Source organism: Zingiber officinale, chromosome 1B (assembly GCF_018446385.1).
Source record: "Zingiber officinale cultivar Zhangliang chromosome 1B, Zo_v1.1, whole genome shotgun sequence".
Lineage (NCBI taxonomy): Eukaryota > Viridiplantae > Streptophyta > Magnoliopsida > Zingiberales > Zingiberaceae > Zingiber > Zingiber officinale.
This window is the reverse complement of record NC_055986.1, coordinates 2,683,309-2,704,769: the sequence shown is the minus strand read 5'-3', so window position 1 is coordinate 2,704,769 and position 21,461 is coordinate 2,683,309. Positions and strand designations below refer to the sequence as shown.

At 41.7% G+C, this 21,461-nt stretch overlaps 2 protein-coding genes across 2 annotated transcripts; both read left to right on the top strand.

Moving 5' to 3' along the window:
* Window positions 1–1,762: 1,762 nt before the first annotated feature.
* LOC122006975 (pathogenesis-related protein STH-2-like) lies at window positions 1,763–2,573 on the top strand. The gene is made up of 2 exons (XM_042563071.1): window positions 1,763–2,018; window positions 2,111–2,573. The coding sequence occupies exons 1-2, from the start codon at window positions 1,841–1,843 to the stop codon at window positions 2,416–2,418; spliced, it is 486 nt and encodes a 161-aa protein (XP_042419005.1). The 5' UTR covers window positions 1,763–1,840; the 3' UTR covers window positions 2,419–2,573.
* An 11,748-nt stretch (window positions 2,574–14,321) lies between these two features.
* On the top strand, window positions 14,322–15,141 carry LOC122006181 (pathogenesis-related protein STH-2-like). Its single transcript, XM_042561957.1, has 2 exons — window positions 14,322–14,556; window positions 14,651–15,141. Exons 1-2 carry the CDS (start codon window positions 14,379–14,381, stop codon window positions 14,956–14,958), a joined length of 486 nt encoding a protein of 161 aa, XP_042417891.1. The 5' UTR covers window positions 14,322–14,378; the 3' UTR covers window positions 14,959–15,141.
* Window positions 15,142–21,461: the final 6,320 nt, after the last annotated feature.

The window sequence follows — 21,461 nt, the reverse complement described above, 5'->3', positions numbered from 1 at the left end:
TTATTTATTCTCTTAAATATTTTAGATAGATTTGTTTCATTAGTAGATTTTTTAGAAAGGAAAAAAGAAAAATCGAAATATCGTGAACGGCTCATTAATATTTATTTATTTATTTCAATAAGATTTTGATTGAGAATAATTTCATAAGAAAATCTCATGCTAAATAACCACAGTCAGTTATGAATTCTGAATTTTGAATTAGTGTCAAGAAAGTTAATAGTCTTATCGAGATAGAGATCAAAGTCAAGATGAATTTATTAAGATGAAGATCAAAGTCTAGATGAGTTTATTGAGATGGAGGTCAAAATTTAGATGGATTAACTCGATTGGATTATCTGAGATAAAAGAGGTGGGTGTTCAGTTTAAATAAATCGAGATGTTTCCTTTAAAAGTACACCCGACTACTCCAGTCAGTCCACCCAATGCTAGTGGTTCAGCTTCCTTGATTCATTACTCTACTCAGTTAGCTCATCTCCCTTGATTTCTCCATTCGATCCATCCGACTCCAATAGCTCAACTCCCCTAACTCATTGCTCCGCTTAGTCAACTTATCTCCCTCGACACCCTGCTTAGCTCTCCCAATTTGACATGCCTCCGCTAGAGAACTCTGGTGAGTTGTTGATCAGCGTTCATTGAACCGAAGCTCTCCTCCCCGAGTCAATCAAAGGCCGAGTGGTCGTTTATCTCCCGTCTCTTCTTGAGATTCTTCTTCCCCGACCATTCGACAAGAAGATGCATCCTGATATACGGATTGTTGAGCCCGTTCTCCGTCTAATAGGGCCCGAGAGTCATCTCAATCTCGCTAAGAAGCCCGCCAAGAAGAAAATAAAAGCAATGTCGCTTGAGGGGATATCCATAAGATATCTGGAGGCTCCACAGATGGAGATTCACATCGAGCAAAAAAAGCTCATGATCAGCGATTGGAAAGTTGTAGCATTAGCGCCAAGAGGGGGTTCGAGAAAGGTCCTCAAATAGATTTTAGCTCTTGAGACTTAGAGAGAGTGGACCCCTTATGAAAATGCCTTGATCATTAAGGTCAGCATAGCTAACTACAATGTATCTAGGGCTTTCATTGACACAAGTAGCTCAGTCCATATTATCTTCAAGAAAGCCTTTGATTAATTGCAGATTGATAGGGAGGATCTTCATCCTATGAGTACCTCCTTGTTCGAATTCACCAGACATAAAGTGCCACCATTCGGCCAAATCCGTATGGAAATATCCTTGGGACAAGAGCCTCTGCGATGAACTCAATTCCCCATATGTGGAGACAAGAACTCTGTTAAGATTGGTAAAATTATTTTTTGAAGTTGCTAATCCAAGATGATGAAAGTGCATTAAGAAAGCTCATTTTTTTGACAAAGGTAGAAGGAGAATTAGCCCCTTATAACACTTATAAGATCGAAATGAAATACAGAAGTAAGTACAAAATGTGTTATTGAACTAAGAGGATAAGACCTCTATTTGAAATCATCATTTGCTAATGTGGCAATTCAAGGTTCCTTCCTCCATTTTAAAGTCGACGCCCAAATTGACCTTCTGTCAGGTTCCTTCCAAACAGAACCGTCTCCCAAATTGACCTTCTCTCACTTTCCTTCCAAACACAACCGTCTCAAACAAAATAAAGATAATATAAATAGTTTACTTTCCCTACCTTTCCATGCGTTGTCGCTCACCTGTTCAAACAGAGGGTTAAAGTTGACGCCCAAATTGACCCGCAGAACACACGGTGCCTACGAGATCTATATAAACAATCGGCTCTTCCACTACTTCCTCACCCACTACTGCTAATCTTAGCTCTCTCGTCACTAACCTTTCAGTTCATATCCTCTGCGACGAAATGGTTTCCGGTTCCCGCACAGACGAGGTCACTCTCAATGTCTCAGCCGCAAGGCTCTGGAAAGGAGCGATCGAGGAGCCCCATATCTTGTACCCCAAGCTCATGCCTGACTTTTTTTCTAAAGCCGAGCGTATTGGAGAGGGAGTCGGAGCTATTAACGTCTTCTACTTCGCTCCGGGTATGAAATTTAAAGACTTTTAAAGATTTTTGCTGCACTCGATCGATACGGTAGATTTTACATGCTAATGAATTCTTTTGTTTACTCTACAGCCGCAAATCTGCCACCGGGACGCCTCAACAAGAACAAGATAGAAGTGCTCGATGAAGCCACATTCACTTTTAAGAATTCATCCGTCGAAGGAGGGCTCCTTGGCGTGCTTGTTAAATCACAAACCTATGAGTCCGTCTTCGTTCCATCGGGTGCTGATAGTTGCGTTGCCAAGCTCAAGTTTGAGTATGAAACAATTGGGGACAAAGATCTCACTGAACAGGAACTAAAAGCCGCCAGAGATGGATCCATCGGAGTGCTCAAGGCCACCGAAGGGTATCTACTTGCCAATCCTGATGTCTACGCTTAAATTCATACACATCTCGCATTCTCGCTCATCCAACCTTCGCAACTTCCTTTTCAACTATGTTCCACTTTGAATCTTATTTAATAAATGTGATCCATAAATGGATGGAATATATTTATCTAGAGTGCATTAATAAATGTTATTGGCTGTTTTTGTCACTTGCTCTGTTTTCTTTTGAGGAAAAAAAAGGATGAACATCCGAAATGATACTGAAATGATAACTGAAATAGAAGAAGAATTCTGTCTATCAAATCAGATACTGAAATGATAACTACTCTCCATATGTTTGCCTCGGTGAATCTTAAACACAACGAGCCAAGCCATTTCTTACAAAACAGTGGCAACTGGCTTCACTGAGTTGAATAATTTTCAGATGACTGAATTCTGTAAAAATAATAAAGAGGAAAAAACATTATAAACTAAAATTCCTGGACAAGCTGATTCCTACTTTGAGCTCCAATACTGCATGTTATAGACAACAGCTTACTTGCTGAAACAAGCAATGATTCTTTAGATCGATAGTAAAAGTATCTGCAATCTTGCTCCAGCAAGTATCTTCAACTGGGACGCTGTATAATTTAATTCAGTCAAAATTATAAAATTATGACTTAAATATATTGATATAATCATCAGGAGAGCCAAGTAAACCAAACAATTGTGGCAAAAAAAAAAAAGTGAATACGCTCGCCCCCAGTGCCCCCGCCATCCTATCCCAGGGCCAACACGGAGGAGGTAAATCACGGGCGGCTACTAGCCTTTGGAATAGTGACTAGCGCATAAGGGAGGTATTTACCTCGTCTTTGCCGAGATTCGAACCTCAGGCCTCATTGTGGTAACACCTCATGCGACCAAGTAAACCAAACAAGATGAGACATTTGGATGAGATTGTTGATAAAATTAGTGTGTTAGTAAGCATATTTTAATTGAGTTAGTGGAGAGAAATAATAGGGTAATGGTTGTAATGTGGTGTTAGTGGGTCAATAAGTTGGCAAGTTGAGTCAGTGGTGGAAGATAGTGGTTAACGTTGTGGTGTTAGTGGAGTTAATGAGGTTTTTAATATGTGATGTATTAACCTATAAATAGGATATGTAATGATCAATAAAAGTGTGTGAAAATTTTATTTTTATGCTCTTTGTGTCCTCGACTAGTCTATTTTTCTTATCAGTGGTATTAGAGCGAGGTTTTGAAGAGATCTATGCCTTCTGAAAGTTTTGTACAACCTGTCATTCCTCGATTTGATGGTCACTATGACCATTGGAGCATGTTCATGGAGAATTTTTTAAGATCTAAAGAATATTGGACGATCGTAATTTCTGGAGTAGCAGAACCGTTAGAAGGTGTTGCACTAACAGATGCGCAATTGAAAGATCTTAAAGCAAAGAATTATCTCTTCCAGGTTATTGATCACTCAATCTTGGAAATCATTCTCTGCAAGGATACCGCCAAAGATATCTAGGATTCTATGAAAAAGAAGTACTAAGGTACAACAAAAGCTAAGAGGCAGCAGCTTCAAGCACTTCGTTCAGAGTTTGAAATGCTCCGAATGAAATCAAGAGAATCAGTTTCAGATTATTTTTCAAGAACGATGACAATCGTCAACAAAATGCGGATCTTTGGCGACAAGACAGAGGATGTTCTCATTGTCGAAAAAATTCTTCGATGTATGACACCAAAATTTAATTTTATTGTTTGTGCCATTGAAGAAGCAAATGATGTAAGTCTACTTTCAATTGATGAATTACAAAGTTCATTATTAGTACATGAGCAGAAAATCAATCATTGTGAAAAGAGGAGCAAGCATGGATGACTTTATCAAAAAATCACTCTACAAATGGTAGAACTAAATGGTAGAACTGATAGAGGACAAGGAAGAGGCAGAGGACGAGGAAGAGGAGGTAGAAACAACAATGATCATGAGAAGCAATAACAAAATCAACACCAGGAAAGCTATTTTCAAAGAAGAGATAGAGGACGTGGAGGCCATTATTCTACAACTAATAAAACAAAGTAAGCAGATAAGTCTAATGTTGAATGTTACCGATGTCATAGGTATGACCATTATAGATCAGAATGTTATACTAATTTGAAGAAACAAAATGGAGATCAGACTAACTTTGCAGAAGAAGAAGAAGAAGTGTCCCTTTTAATGGTATGCCATGAGAAAGAGAAAACTCAATGGAATATATGGTATCTAGATACAAGCTGCAGCAATCACATGTGTGGAGAAAAAGATACATTTTCAGACTTAGATGAATTCTTTGGAAGTTCTATCAAATTTGGCGACAACTCTACAATTTCTGTCATGAGAAAAGGAAAGGTAACCATACAAGCAAAAGGAGACTCTACCCATATTATCTCTAATGTTCTTTTTGAGCCAAATTTAAAACTTGCTCAGTGTGGGTCAATTACAAGAAAAAGGATATAAAATTGCTATTAAAGAAGGAGTTTGTCGGATTCGAGATCCAAAGTTGGGCTTAATTGCGCAAGTTAATATGACAGCAAACTGTATGTTTCCGCTTTATCTGCATACTACACCACATTCATGTTTTTCAGCAAAATTTGATGATGAGGCATGGTTATGGCACTTTCGCTACGAGCATCTAAATTTTGGTGGATTGAAAACACTAAAACAGAAGAATATGGTGATCGATCTTCCTTAAATTACAACTCCTTCTCAAGTTTGTGAAGAATGTGCTGTTAGCAAACAACACCGTAATCAATTCCCACAAGGAAAATCTTGGAGAGCAAAGGCAGCATTGGAGCTTATTCATTCAGATATTTGCAGATCAATAACACTGCATCCTAATGGAGGTAAAAGATACATAATTACCTTTATTGATGATTATAGCCGCAAAATATGGATTTATTTGTTGCAAGAAAAATCTAAAACCTTTACAGCTTTCAAAAATTATAAAGTACTTGTCAAGAAAGAAATTGACAACTCTATTAAAGTTATGCGTGCAGATCGTGGTGGAGAATATAACTCACATGAATTTGCAAATTTTTGTGAGAATCATGGAATCAAGAGACAACTTATAACAGCTTACACACCTCAATAGAATGGTGTATACGAGAGGAAGAACCGCACTATTATGAATATGGTGCGAAGCCTTCTTACGACAAGTGGTATTCCTAAAAGCTTTTGTCCAGAAGCAGTTAATTGGAGCATCCATATATTGAATAGAAGTCCTACATTATCTGTTCAAAACATGACACCGGAGGAAGCCTAGAGAGGAAAAAAACTGACTATTGATCATTTTAGGATTTTTGGGTGTATCGCTTATGCTCATATTCCAGATGAAAGGAGAAAGAAGCTAGACAACAAAGGTGAAAAATGCATTTTTCTTGGTATGAGTAATACATCAAAAACTTATAGATTATATAATCCTGTACTAAGAAAATCATTATAAGTCGTGATATTATTTTTGATGAAAAAAACACTTGGCCATAGAATCAAAATGACGTTAAAAAAATTATCCCTATTGATTGTGATGATGATGAGAAAGTACAATAGCCTATGGAGGATGAGCAACATGAGGAAGTCTCTCAAAATATTCCTATAGCAGATCAATGTTCGGTTGAAGCAGAATCACAAAGGCCACAACGTGTTCGAAGAAGACCAGCATGGATATTTGATTATGAGGTGACAAAAATTGATCAAGGTGATGATCCTCTTATGCATTTTGCTTTGTTTTCATATTGTGACCCCACTATTTTTGAAGTGGTTGTTAAAGAATTAAAATGGAGAAAAGCTATGGATGATGAAATTATAGCAATTGAAAAAAAATAATACATGGGAGTTATGTGATCTTCCTAAAGGGCAAAAAACTATTGGTGTAAAGTGGGTTTACAAGACAAAAGTAAATGAACATGGCGAGATTGACAAGTACAAAGCACGCTTGGTGGTGAAGGGCTATAAACAAGAATTTGGTATTGACTATAAAGAAGTTTTTGCTCCTATAGCAAGACATAATACAATCAGAGTGGTGATAACGATGGCGGCACAAAATTCATGGCCTATCTTTCAATTGGATGTAAAATCAGTATTCCTCCATGGAGATTTGAAAGAAGAGGTATTTATCGATCAACCTCCGGGTTATATGAAATTTGGTAATGAGCATAAAGTTTATAGATTAAAGAAAGTTCTATATGGATTAAAACAAGCCCCATGGGCTTGGTATAGAAGCTAATTTTTTGAAGGAAGGTTTTCAAAAATGCTCTTATGAATATTGATCCTGTCGGGAAGCTGAGAAGACGAACCTGCCGGTGTGATGTGTCTGGAAGGCTGACCGCATCCCCATGACCCGGCTGAAGAGTTGTCTCCCGTGTTGACCGAGTCATCAGAAATCCTCCGGTCAACCGTACCTACAGTCAGCGACCAGGTTGCCCCGGTCTCTGGTACCTCGGTGCTCGAGGTGGATCCCAATAATGCATAAACAGTCGAATAAATGAATAGTAGAATAATGACGTGAATGAGATATGAATACAAGGACGTACCCTGGCCCTAGGGGGGGCGCCCTCGGATGGATGGGTGAGTCGATCATGCTGCTAATCGAATCGTCGCAGCCTTGATGAGTGGATGGGTGTGAACCAGCTGAGGAACCGGATCTGGAGGTGATAGCACGGAATCTGGTGCAGCCTGGATCCGAAAAACGGCATGTAGGCGGGACATGACAACGGCTCGCAGGCCGATACGCGGCACGCAGGTCGGATAGTACAGATAACTCACACTCATAATAACGATGCACAAAGTAAAACTCAATGGCTCGATGGCTGGAACCACATCGGTTTGCAGGCCGAACATCATCTTGACCCGAAGGCCGAAGTAAACAAACCTGGGCTCGCCAGATGGCGGCTGTCCAGAGAGTAAACAAACCGGGGCTCGCTGGAGGCGACAACCGCTGTAGGCGTCGGCGGCAGCAGCAGGAGGCACCGGCAGCCGCTGGAAGAAACGTCGATGCCCGCTGGGGGCGTCGGCGGTGACATTCGTGGCCACCTGAGGCGGCATGGGGCGGCGGCGATGGCCGCCGGAGGCAGTGGCAACGGCAGGCGGCCGCTAGAGGCGGCAGCAGTTACTCCCGTTGGAGACGACGACTCCCCCGTGGCGTCAGCGTCGGCGAAGGGCTAGCATGGCCGACGACGAAGGCGGCAGAAGTAGCATCGTCCTCTACTGGACGCGCTCATTTGCTCGTCGTCGCCGCCGTGTGTCCAGAGAAGAAGGAAGAAGAAGGATGACGAGAGGGGTCGGAGGTCGGCGACGCGAGGAGGAGGAGGAGAGGAGAGGCGGTGGTGGATGACGACGGCATCGGCGAACAACATGAGATGAAGAGGAAAAAGACCTTCTTTGGCGGCGGCTACAAGAAACGAACCCAGCCCTTGTGCTGGGTGGCGGCGGAAAAGCCAGAGCCCCCTTTTCCCTCGATCAATGAACAGTGCATTATAAGCACTCAAACCCTTCTCCTGCCATAAGATGAAAATGCCCTTCCCATCTTCTCTAATCTCTCTTGTGCCATAAACCACATCCGCATCACAAGCCTCCCCTTCATGTCTAGTCGAAGGAGGCGCAAGTCTGACTGACTGGACCAAGCCTTAAATAGAATCACTACCGAACGTGAAACCATTGGGCTCGTCTTATCATGTTAAACGAGTAGTTGTGGCGATGTCGAGCAAATGACTCAAGTAGCATCGAACAAACGACGAGAAATAATGCCAAATCGGCAGCCGGAATGATGCCGAGAGAGCGGCAGAACGCGATGACGAATGGGCGGCAAAATGTTCAGCGAGCGACGAGTAAAATGATAGTAGCCCGAGTGACACGCGAGATGCTGAGTGGACCGAGCGAACGAGTAGGCGATCCCGAACGAGCGATTGAGAAAATGTCGACCAATAGATCGTAAAATGCTGACTGAACCATCTAGCGAATGTCGAGCGTTCGACCAAGTAGTTCAAGTGTCTGGCCGAACGGACGGCTAAGCGATCATAAACTACCGCTCGGATTGCCGTAAAATGCGACCGAGAGATTGAGCGAGAGGCAAAGAAGCACTGGGCAGGCGTGGAGCCTGAAAACTGAACGGGAAAATAACCCGTGAAATCGAATGCGAACGGAGATGAAAGTCGTGAGCCGAATGGGCGCATCGCACGTGAACTGAACTGAAGCGTAACCCGCGAGTCAAGGGCGCGTGGAAGCGAAAGTCGTGAGCCGCACTGGTGCATCGCACGCGAAACCGAAACGGAAGTCGTGAGTCGAATAGGTGCAGAGCCTATGAGATATACTGGTCCGAGACCGGTGAAGGCCACTCGACCCCAAAAGGGGGAGATAGAGTATTCGATACGAATGCTCAACCCCGAACGGGGGAGATAGATGCTCGTGAAGACTACTCGACCCCTGATGGGGGAGGTAGATGCTAGTGATGACTGCTCGACCCCTGATGGGGGAGGTAGATGCTCGTGAAAACTGCTCGACCCCGGATGGGGGAGATAGAATATCCGATGCTCTGATAAGCTGGTCGGTGAAGACGCGGGTTTATAGTCGCCGCTTGACCGCCGATGACGCAAGGGTTTAAGGTCGCCGCTCGACCGCCGATGACACGAGGGCTTAAGGTCGCCGCTCGACCGCCGATGACACGAGGGTTTAAGGTCGCCGCTCGACCGCCGATGACACGAGGGTTTAACGTCGCCGCTCGACGGCCGATGACGCGAGGGTTTAAGGTCGTCGCTCGACCGCCGATGACGCGAGGGTTTAACGTCGCCGCTTGACGGCCTTCAAATATAACTCAAATTCGGCCGATCGACACGAGGTATTCTACATCGAGCCCGTGGCTCGGATAATATACGCCCGGCTGATCAGCACGAGGTCTTCTACATCGAGCCCGTGACTCGGATAATATGCGCCCGGCCGATCGGCACGGGGTCTTCTACATCGATCCCGTGGCTCAGATAATATGCACCCGGCCGATTGGAACGGGGTCTTCGACCTCGAGCCCATGGCTCGGATAATAAACGCCCAACCGATCAGCACGGGGTCTTCTACATCGAGCCCGTGGCTCGGATAATATGCGCCCGGCTGATCGACACGGGGTCTTCGGCCTCGAGCCCGTGGCTCGGATAATATACACCCGGCCGATCGGCACGGGGTCTTCGGCATCGAGCCCGTGGCTCGGATAATATACGCCCGGTCGATCGGCACGGGGTCTTCTACATCGAGCCCTTGGCTCGGATAATATGCGCCCGGTCGATCGGCACAGGGTCTTCTACATCGAGCCTGTGGCTCGGATAATATGCGCCAGGCCGATCGGCACGGGGTCTTCTGCATCGAGCCTGTGGCTCGGATAATATACGTCCGGTCGATCGGCACGGGGTATTCTACATCGAGCCCGTGGCTTGGATAATATGTGCCTGGCCGATCGGCATCGAGCCTGTGGCTTAGATAATATACGCCCGGCCGATCGACACGGGGTCTTCTACATCGAGCCCGTGGCTCGGATAATATGCGCCCGACCGATCGGCAAGGGGTCTTCGGCATCGAGCCCATGAGTCGGATAATATGCGCCCGGCCGATCGGCACGGGGTCTTCTACATCGAGCCCGTGGCTCGGATAATATACGCCCGGCCGATCGGCACGGGATCTTCTACATCGAGCCCGTGACTCGGATAATATACACCCGGTCGATCGACACGGGGTCTTCTACATCGAGCCCGTGGCTTGGATAATATGCACCCGGTCAATCGGCATGAGGTCTTCGGCCTCGAGCCCGTGGCTCGGATAATATACGCCCGGCCGATCGGCACGGGGTCTTCTACATCGAGCCCGTGGCTCGGATAATATGTGCCCGGCCGATCGGCACGGGTTCTTCGGCCTCGAGCCCGTGGCTCGGATAATATACACCCGGTCGATCGGCACGGGGCCTTCGGCATCGAGCCCGTGGCTCGGATAATATACGCCCGACCGATCGGCACGGGGTCTTCTACATCGAGCCCGTGGCTCGGATAATATACGCTCGGCCGATCGGCACGGGGTCTTCTACATCGAGCCCGTGGCTCGGATAATATACGCCCAGCAGATCGACACGGGGTCTTCAGCCTCGAGCCCGTGGCTCGGATAATATACGCCCGACCGATCGGCTCGGGGTGCCTCGATCGAGGAACATTGACAGATCAAACAACTGAAAGAATATAACGGAAAAACTGACCTGCCGACCAGCTAAGGATCTCACGCAGTTCCTTGACTCCCGAATACCCGTGGAGTGAGGAGAATATGATATATATTCTTCGGAATCTACCGAGGTCATGAGGATGACAGAAAGTTTCGGCGTCGTCCATCTTCACGTTCCCGACCAGGTGTGTTCCCACAGACGGCGTCAATTTGATCCTGTCGGGAAGCTGAGAAGACGAACCTGCCGGTGTGATGTGTCTGGAAGATTGACCGCATCCCCAAGACCCGGTTGAAGAGCTGTCTCCCGTGTTGACCGAGTCATCAGAAATCCTCCGGTCAACCGTACCTACAGCCAACGACCAGGTTGCACCGGTCTCTGATACCTCGGTGCTCGAGGTGGATCCCAATAATGCATAAGCAGTCGAATAAATGAATAGTAGAATAATGACGTGAATGAGATATGAATACAGGGACGTACCCTGGCCCCGGGGCCCGGATGGATGGGTGAGTCGATCATGCTGCTAATCGAATCACCGCAGCCTTGACGAGTGGATGGGTGTGAACCAGCTGAGGAACCGGATCTGGAGGTGATAGCACGGAATCTGGTGCAGCCTGGATCCGAAAAGCGGCATGTAGGCGGGGACATGACAACGGCTCGTAGGCCGATACGCGGCACGCAGGTCGGATAGTACAGATAACTCACACTCATAATAACGATGCGCAAAATAAAACCCAACGACTCGATGGCCGGAACCACATCGGTTTGCAGGCCGAACATCATCTTGACCCGAAGGCCGAAGTAAACAAACCTGGGCTCGCCAGATGGCGGCTGTCCAGAGAGTAAACAAACTGGGGCTCGCTGGAGGCGACAACCGCTGTAGGCGTCGGCGGCAGCGGCGGGAGGCACCGGCAGCCATTGGAAGAAACGTTGATGCCCGCTGGGGGCATCGGCGGTGACATCCGTGGCCACCTGAGGCGGCATGGGGCGGCGGCGATGGCCGTCGGAGGCAGTGGCAACGGCTGGCGGCCGCTGGAGGCGGCAGCGGTTACGCCCGCTGGAGGCGGCAGCGGTTACGCCCGCTGGAGGCGGCAGCGGTTACGCCCGCTGGAGACGGCGGCTCCCCCGTGGCGTCAGCGTCGGCGAAGGGCTAGCATGGCCGACGACGAAGTCGGCAGAAGTAGCATCCTCCTCTACTGGACGCGCTCATTTGCTCGTCGTCTCTGCCGTGTGTCCGTCGAAGAAGGAAGAAGAGGGATGGCGAGAGGGGTCGGAGACCGGCGACGTGAGGAGGAGGAGGAGAGGAGAGGCGGTGGTGGCTGACGATGGCATCGGCGAACAACATGAGATGAAGAGGAAAAAGACCTTCTTTGGCGGCGGCTACAAGAAACGAACCCAGCCCCTGTGCTGGGTGGCGGCGGAAAAGCCAGAGCCCCCTTTTCCCTCGATCAATGAACAATGCATTATAAGCACTCAAACCCTTCTCCTGCCATAATACGAAAATGCCCTTCCTATCTTCTCTAATCTCTCTTGTGCCAAAAACCACATCCGCATCAAATATAGTCTTTTTATTAAGATTAATGATGGAGGAAAAATATTGATAGTTTGTTTATATGTAAATGACTTAATCTATACTGGAAATAGTGCATCTATATTTGGAAATTTAAAAAAATCTATGATGAAAGAATTTAAAATGTCTGATCTTGGTATGATGCATTATTTCCTTAGTATTGAAGTGGTTCATGCTTCTATTGGAATTTTTATTTCTCAAAGAAGATATGTGCAAGAAATTCTAGACAGGTTTTAAATGAAAGATTGCAATCCTGTAAATACTCCTTCTGAGTTTGGAGTGAAGTTACATAAAGATATTGGAGGGAAGAAGGTTGATGCCACACTTTACAAACAGATAGTGGGGAGTTTAATATATTTGACAGAGACGAGACATGATATTATGCATGCTGTAAGTATGATTAGTAGATACATGTATTGTGCTACAAAAATGCATCTCTTACTTGCAAAGAGAATTTTTCGATACTTGCAAGGTACTAAAAAGTTTGGGTTGTTTTATAAAAAGGGAGAAAAGTCAGATCTATTTGGTTTTTCAGACAGTGATTATGCAGGAGATCTAGATGATCGAAAAAGTACATCTGGGTACATTTTCATGTTGGATACAGGAGCTATTTCACGGTCTTCGAAAAAATAAACAATCGTTACATTATCATCCATGGAAGCTGAGTTTGTTGCTACAACATCTTGTGCTTGTCAAGCTATTTGGCTAAAGAAAATTCTTATAGAATTATATTTCAAAGAGGATGGACCTATTCAGATTTATTGTGACAACAATTCGACAATAAAACTTTTTAAAAATCTAGTGCTACATGGTCGAAGTAAACACATAGATGTGAGGTATCATTTCCTAAGAAATCTCACAAATGATAAAGCCATTAATCTTATTTATTGCAGAAGCGAGGATCAAATTACTGATATACTAACCAAGTCACTCAAATTTGTTACATTTCAAAAGCTCAGAAAGTTACTTGGTGTTTCTACATGGAATTTAAACGGTTAACTCTTTTTAAATTGATTGTTACGTTTGAATATCAGTTTAAGAAAGGGATTGTTGAAAAAATTAGTATGTTAGTGGGCATGTTTTAATTGAGTTAGTGAAGAGAATTAATATGGTAATGGTTGTAATGTGATGTTAGTGGGTCAATAAGTTGGCAAGTTGTGTTAGTAGTGGAAGATAGTGGTTAATGTTGTGGTGTTAGTGAGTTTTTTAATATGTGATGTATTAACCTATAAATATGATATGTAATGATCAATAAAAGTATGTGAAAACTTATTTACATGCTCCTTGTGTCCTTGACTTGTCTATTTTTCTTATCAGTGATATTAGATCGATGTTTCGAAGAGAGCTATGTCTTCTGAAAGTTTTGTTCAACTTGTCATTCCTCTATTGGATGGTCACTATGACCATTAGAGCATGCTCATGGAGAATTTTTTAAGATATAAAGAATATTGGATGATCGTAATTTCTGGAGTAGCAGAACCGATAGAAGGTGTTGCGCTAACTAATTAATGTGATCTAATCGTGCAAATAAAATATTTTTCCAGTGTTTTTACAAATCAAATATAAGGAATTTATGTTGATATTTTATTCACTATTTATTTCATTCCTTGGTATGAATTCTTTTTCAATTCTTTTCCAGAACCAAACCCGATACTTCAATCTGGTTAAATATTCTATAAGCAGATGTTCTAGAGATTTTTCTCTACGCGCCACTCTTTTTGTCTGAATCTTCTCGAATTTCAAGTTTCCAAGCTCCATAAATTCTTTATTCTCGAACCAAAGAAATTACTTAAATTTTATTTTCCCCAGCAAGCAAACGTTGAACGACCAAACGCTTAATTTTCTCCCTCAGCCACACCACATACATACTTAGCACTTGCATAAATTCCATCGTTTTGGAACCTTCCTCGAGTCAAAATCTTGTTGAAAAGCAAGTCTGGCTAGATACCAATGAGCTGCGCGGAATACTTTGAAATAATGGGGGAAACAAACAAGTGTACCGAAGAAACAAATCCATCTCCAGGCAATAATTGACTTATCATGTCGCACATGAAGATAAATCCAGATGCCGAAGTTTCAACGTGTTCAGGTAGACGCCCAAATTGACCCGCCACTCCATGATTGACCCGGCACCGTACCTTCAAGATCTACATAAAGACTGTCCTTTTCCCCTGCATCTTCATCCACTGGTAGTTCGACCTCTTCTAGTCACTTGCTTTCTAGTCTGCATCCTCAGCAACAAAATGGTGTCTGGTTCCTGCACCGATGAGGTCACCCTCAATGTCTCTGCCGCAAGGCTCTGGAAAGGAGCAGTGTGCGAACCCCACATCTTGTACCCTAAGCTCTTGCCTGATTTTTTCTCTAAAGCTGAACGTATTGGAGAGGGAGTTGGAGCCGTCAATGTTTTCTATTTTGCTCCAGGTATATTCATACATTTTAAGTAAATCAAAGGCTCCACAAGATTCTACATGCTGATTATATGTATATGTTCTTTTGTTTCATTGGCAAAATGCAGCTTCTAATATGCCACTGGGAAGCTTCAACAAGAACAAAATAGTAGTGTTGGATGAGGCAACTTACACTTTCAAAAATACAGCCACCGAAGGAGGTCTCATTGGCGTATTGCTCAAGTCACTTGATTATGAGTCAGTGTTTGTGCCTTCGGGTGCTGATAGTTGCATTGCAAAGATCAAGATGGAGTATGAAACACTCGGGGACAAGGATCTTAGTGAGGAAGAGCTAAAACCCATTAGAGATGGATCCATCGGAGTCCTCAAAGCTGTCGAAGGATACTTGCTCGCTAATCCTGATGTCTATGCATGAATTCATATATGACTCGTGAGTCCATCAGAACTTGCTTTTTATTCTTGTTATCTAAGCATAAGTTCAAGTTATCATGAATTCAGCAGTTAAAATGTCTTCAATAATTGGACTCATTTCTAGAGTGCTTAGAAACGTTGGTGTAAAAGTTTTGCTACAAATAAAAGCTATGTTACTTTCAAATCATGATTTGTTATAGAAGAAGAAACCGAAGACAATCGAACAGTGTTGACCAGCTTACACACACAAAAATGCAGGATAAGAAAGATGCTGAACGGATTCTTCAAATGTTGAATGGACTCATAAGTCGGTGATTTTAACACTTCTACTTAACCTAGATATTCAATTCTTACAATCTAATTAATCTTGGAAGCGATTAGTTTGGCTCCATAAAAATATCCAGCCCCCAAGGATAAATTATAGAAGCACAGCATCAAATCGTCGGCAGCCGACCCCTACTAAAGATGTCCGTCATTATTCCAGCACTAAAGACATATTACGAAGGAATAGCGACGGAAAGCGTATTATCACATAGACATCAGTCATTTGCACTATAACTACGGATATTAAATATCAGTCGCTATATATAGTAACGGATATTTTAATTTCGTCGCTACTAGCCAAATGGAGTGTAATCTTCATTAACATATTAGCGATGGATATTTGAAATATCCGTCGCTAATAGCGCCAGATTGATATATTCGTCACTAATCACTAATCCATAATATCAAAAAGTATCGTAGAGAGTATCGATATTCAGCAAATAGCAATGGAAATTTAAGTTTTCATCGCAATTAGGGATGGATTTTCAAAAATTCGTTGCTAATTGCGATAGGAACTTAAATTTCTGTCGCAATTCTATGATATATTTTACTAATGTCCTTTTCATTTTTTTTATTTACATATAAATCTAAATCACTCTAAGCATCACAAGCGATGATTTTCACAATAAACTCAATAATACATAACAACAAAACTTACAACAAACTCACTACACATCAACAATTACAACATAACAAACTCATAACACATAACAAATGCACAACAAATCACAAACACACAACAATCTAGCTGAACTAACTTGGCGCCTAAGTCTTTCCCCTATTCATCAATTAGGTGATATCTTTGAAGACCTCATTCTTCGTTCCTCTGTGGGGTAATTAAAGAGCGCAAAGTTTAACTTGTCCGTCCTAATTGTTGAAGGCTTATTATTTACTTTTCGTATTAGCACGGCTGACGCAACTTTGGAAGTTTCCTTTGGTAAGATTATTCCCTTTACACATGTTTTTAACTATCATCACATTGTTCCCAACATGAATTTCTCTCTTTTTCAGCCGATGTCATTTTCCTTGCTTTTATGTACAAGAATACTCGCTTAACAAGGACAGTTTTAACTAGGATGAGCGAAGAATTGTTGAGGGATCGTCATCTTAATCTCGCTTCTTCTTCCCTTGGTTTATTACCTCCATCTACGCGACCCTAAGAATCATCAAGCTCCCTAGAGCAAGAGGGTCCATTTGTTGTGAAAAGTAAAAAACCTCGTACTTCATCCCCCTATCCAAGTTCACATACCATAGATACTTTTGAACAAGTTCCTATTATTTCTTCCAAAATCTCCCACTCTAGAGGTAAAGAACTCGCTCCTTTTACACATGTTCATTCCAATTTTGCATTAACTATGATGAGACCAGGACTTCTCATTCATATGTCTCATGTTATTCCTCTAGTTGCTCCTTTGCCTGAGGAGGTACCAGCTGCTCCTGTGGATCCATTACCCCTTCTTCCAGCTTTACCTTCTTCTTCTACCCAACTTCATGCAAAAAGAACTCCTTGCAGGAGATCAATTGTCTCCGGGCCCATTATAGCACCTACAGAACTGTTGGTTGCTACTCGGAAAACCTAGAGGTTCCACTGTACAAAAATTTTGTATAAAGGTCTGAACCTTTTCCTAGATACCATGTGTTCTTTTAAATTAAATTTTGGATCGCCTGCGGAACTTAACACGTTTGATCCAAAACTTAATCTATTTGTTCTTTTAGGTTTTGACTTGGATCTCCTGCGGAACTTAACACGTTCTACCCAAATCACCTTAAGTTATTAATTCCATTAAATATTAATTTCCATAATTGGTTCCCAGTACTGACGTGGCGAGGCACACGACCTTCTTGGATATGGGAGCAACCACCACCGACTAGACAAAACCTTTTATAGAAATCTAATATTTAATTTCCTAAAATAACTTTAGGTTAACCGAAGAGAACAATCAAATCACAAGGAAAAGAAAAAACAAAAGAACACAACATCGAAAAACATATTCGAAATTCTAGAACGTAAGCCTCTTGTATTTGGTATTATTTCCATAAATAACTAGTATGATGCGGAAAGAAAAATTACTAGTTATACCTTGTAGAAAAACCTCTTGATCTTCTACCGTATTCCTCTTCTAACTTCGGACGTTGTGTGGGCAACGATCTTCCGAGATGAGAAACCACCAACCACCTTCTTCTCCTCCTAGCTAGGTTCGGCCACAAAGAAAGAAGCTTCACCAAGGAAGAAAATCAAAACACTAACCAAGCTCCAAGAGATGCTCGCTTCCTCTCCTTCTTCTTCTTCTTCTCCAAGTAGTATCCGGCCACCACAAGAACTCCAAGGAAAGAGAAGGGTTCAGCCACCACAAGAGGAAGAGAGGGAAAGGATGGCCGGCCACAACAAGGAACAAAAGAGGGAGAGAAAATAATAGAGGTTGTGTCTTGTGAAGGCACCCTCTCCCCTTCTTTTATATTCCTTGGCCAAGGCAAATTAGGAAATTTAATTACAATAAAATTTCCTTAATTTTCTTGACATGATTTAATTGAGAAAAATAAAATAAAATTTCCCAATTTAATCTATATTGGCCGGCCACATCAAGGGAAAACAATTTAGACAAGTTTTAATCAACAAATTAAAACTTCCTAATTTGTTTCCGGAAATTTTAAAAAATAAAATTTCTCTTCAAAAATCTCTTCATGGTTGATAAAAGGAAATTTCTATAATTTTAATTTTATCAACATGTGGATAATTTTAAAGAGAAAATAAAATATCTCACCAATCTACAAATAAGGAAAGAGATCTAATCTCTTTCTTTAATCTTTTGTAGATCTTTTACAAGAGAGATATTTTAATTTTAATTCTCTTTAATAAATTATTTCTTCCACATAATAAAAATTAAAATTAAAATCCTTTTTTAATTTAATTTGGTCGGCCCCCACTAGCTTGGGTTCAAGCTAGGGCCGGCCACCCAATTTTATACCTAGTCCGGCCCTAGCTTGGTTCCCAAGCTAGCTTGGCCGGCCCACTATTGGTGGGTATAGAAGGTGGGTATAGGTGGGTATAGAACTCTATAAATAAGAGGCTACGATAGGGACCGAGAGGAGGAATTGGTTTTGGTCTCCCGATAAAATTAAGCATCCCGTGTTCGCCCCGAACACACAACTTAATTTTATCAATAATAATTCATTCCACTAGAGAACTATTATTGAACTACCGCACCAATCCCAAATTAATTACCTCAAACAATACCATTTTAAATTAACCAACACCTCAAAACACCGTGAATTTTGTATGCCACGTTAGTGTGAACGTATACAAATTCAACATTTGTAAAAGGAGGGTTTTAACCCATTAATTTTATTATCTTGTCAACATAACTTTTTGACAAATAAAATTAACAGTTGGTATCATTTGGTCACACAAATAATAGCAGTGACTCCGATGGGAGGATACTATTAGATGTGTCTAAGTGTATACCATTACTTGACACTAAGTCCATTAATAAGATTATGCCCCTTCCGTTGGGGAAGATCACACGCTCTTAATTAACTTCCTATAGTCATTCAAAAATGGAAGTCTGATCTAGTGATCCGCAAACAAGCTCATCCGTTATGGAGGAAGGCACTCAGAGCCAACGCGCAAGCTTGTTTGCATCACTTACAAACCAGTAATGGAGACCATGGGATTTACTTAAAATTCCCTCTCCCACTTAGTTATTTATAAATGAGGAATTTTAACTATGCTAGCCTACTAAACTTGTAAACTAACATGCACACACAGCACAATATAAAAGCAATTAATAGAAAATCTAATTTCAACTATTATGGCTTTTATCTCTAGTTGTCCTTCGTGTGTTGTCATCCTAAGCTGCTGCCATATTTGGCCACCGCCACCGGATCGCATCCATCTTGCTCCTAGTTTCGCTGCGCCTCTGGTCCTTAGAAGGTTCCACGCTTTGCAAGATTCGATCCGCGACATAAATAGAATTTTACATTTTTGATCCTATATTCCATAAAAGGAATGTACATGTATCTAGATCAAAAATAAAATCCTAATAAAACTAAATACAGTTCCTGCTATATTTTAATACAATCATGCACACACATATAAATGCCCTTGACATGTCCAAGGGTCCAATCACACACATAATTAACTAAAAGTCATAATAGTTGGATCCTGCATCCACAAAGTTAGCACATCCTACTATTAACCTGCCTAAATTATGTATGACATGTGCATAATTAACCTAATACCAAATACACAGAGGCAAAACTCTAGCTCTGATACCAATTGTTGGTTGCTAATCGAAAAACCTAGAGGTTCCACTGTACAAAAATTTTGTACAAAGGTCTGAACCTTTTCCTAGCTACCATGTGTTCTTTTAAATTAAATTTTGGATCGCCTGCATGTTGGTTGCTACTCGGAAAACCTAGAGGTTCTACTGTATAAAAATTTTGTACAAAGGTCTGAACCTTTTCCTAGCTACCATGTGTTCTTTTAAATTAAATTTTGGATCGCCTGCGGAACTTAACACGTTTGATCCAAAACTTAATCTATTTGTTCTTTTAGGTTTTGACTTGGATCTCCTACGGAACTTAACACGTTCGACCCAAGTCACCTTAAGTTATTAATTCCATTAAATATTAATTTCCATAATTGGTTCCCAGTACTGACGTGGCGAGGCACATGGCCTTCTTGGATATGGGAGCAACCACCACCGACTAGACAAAACCTTTTATGGAAAGCTAATATTTAATTTCCTAAAATAACTTTAGGTTAACCGAAAAGAACAATCAAATCACAAGGAAAAGAAAAACAAAAGAACACTATATCGAAAACAAATTCGAAACTCTAGAATTGTATGCCTCTTGTATTTAGTATTATTTCCAAAAATAACTAGTATGATGCGGAAAGAAAAAAATACTAGTTATACCTTTTAGAAAAACCTCTTGATCTTCTACCGTATTCTCTTCTAACCTTGGACGTTGTGTGGGCAACGATCTTCCGAGATGAGAAACCACCAAACACCTTCTTCTTACTTACAAGTTTTGGCCATCACAACTTCTCCTAGGATGAAGAGGTTCGGCCACCACCACCATGCTCCAAGGGATGCTAGAAAAGAGGCTTCTTTTCTCTCCTTCTTCTCCTTCTTAGATCCGGCCACCAAAGCTATCTCCACCATGAGAAGGTTTTGGCCACACAAAGGAGAGGAGAGGAAAGAAAGGGCCGGACACACCCAAAGAGAAAAGAGAGGAAAAATAGAATAGAGTTCTTCACCATGAAGCCTCCTCTACTCTCTCTTTTATAATCCTTGGTCTTGACAAATAAGGAAAATTTAATAAAAACTTCCTTAATTCTTTTGCCATTGAAAAAAAAAAATTATTTAATTAAAAATAATTTTCTTCTCATCAATTCATATGGCCGGCCATATTAAAGCTACAAACAAGGAGAGTTTTAATTAATTAAAACTGCCTAATTTGTCTCTAGAAATTTATAAAAAATTTCTCCAATAATTTTCATCCCTTCATGATTGGTTAATAAAAAGGAAATTTTATAAATTAAAATCTTTCTTTTAAACATGTGGATAAAAAGAAAGTTATCTCTAAAAATTAAAATCTCTTTTAATCTACAAATAAGGAAAGATATCAAATCTTTTCTTAATCTCTTGTAGAAACTTATAAAAGAGAATATTTAATTTTTAAACTCTCTTTTAAATCATGAACATGGTTAAAAAGGAAAGTTTTCTTAAAATTTAAAATCCTCCTTTAATCAACAAATAAGGAAAGATTTCAAATTTTAAACTCTCTTTTAAACATGTAGATGATTTACAAATTAGGAAAGGTTTTACCAAAAATTAAAAACATCCTTTTAAACTACAAATAAGGAAAGAGATTAATCTCTTCTCTTAACCTTTTGTAGAAAGCTATAAAAGGAAATTTTTAATTTTTAAACTCTCTTTTAAAATCACGATATCCACATAAGAAATAATTTTAATAAAAATCCTTTTTAATATTCTAGTGGCCGACCACCTAAGCTTGGGACCCAAGCTTTGGCCGGCCACCTACATGGCTCATCCACTTGGTCTTGGCCGGCCCCATTGGATGGGTAAGAAGGTGGGTATGCGGTGGGTATAAATCTCTATATACTAGAGGCTACGATAGGGACCGAGAGGAGGAATTGATTTTGGTCTCCCGATA

Excerpts from the sequence above, each read along its gene's own strand:
- LOC122006181 (XM_042561957.1), top strand. The coding sequence starts at position 14,379 with ATGGTGTCTGGTTCCTGCACCGATGAGGTCACCCTCAATGTCTCTGCC. Across the intron at positions 14,557-14,650 it reads TGTTTTCTATTTTGCTCCAG|CTTCTAATATGCCACTGGGA; the intron begins GTATATTCATAC and ends GGCAAAATGCAG.
- LOC122006975 (XM_042563071.1), top strand. The coding sequence starts at position 1,841 with ATGGTTTCCGGTTCCCGCACAGACGAGGTCACTCTCAATGTCTCAGCC. Across the intron at positions 2,019-2,110 it reads CGTCTTCTACTTCGCTCCGG|CCGCAAATCTGCCACCGGGA; the intron begins GTATGAAATTTA and ends TTTACTCTACAG.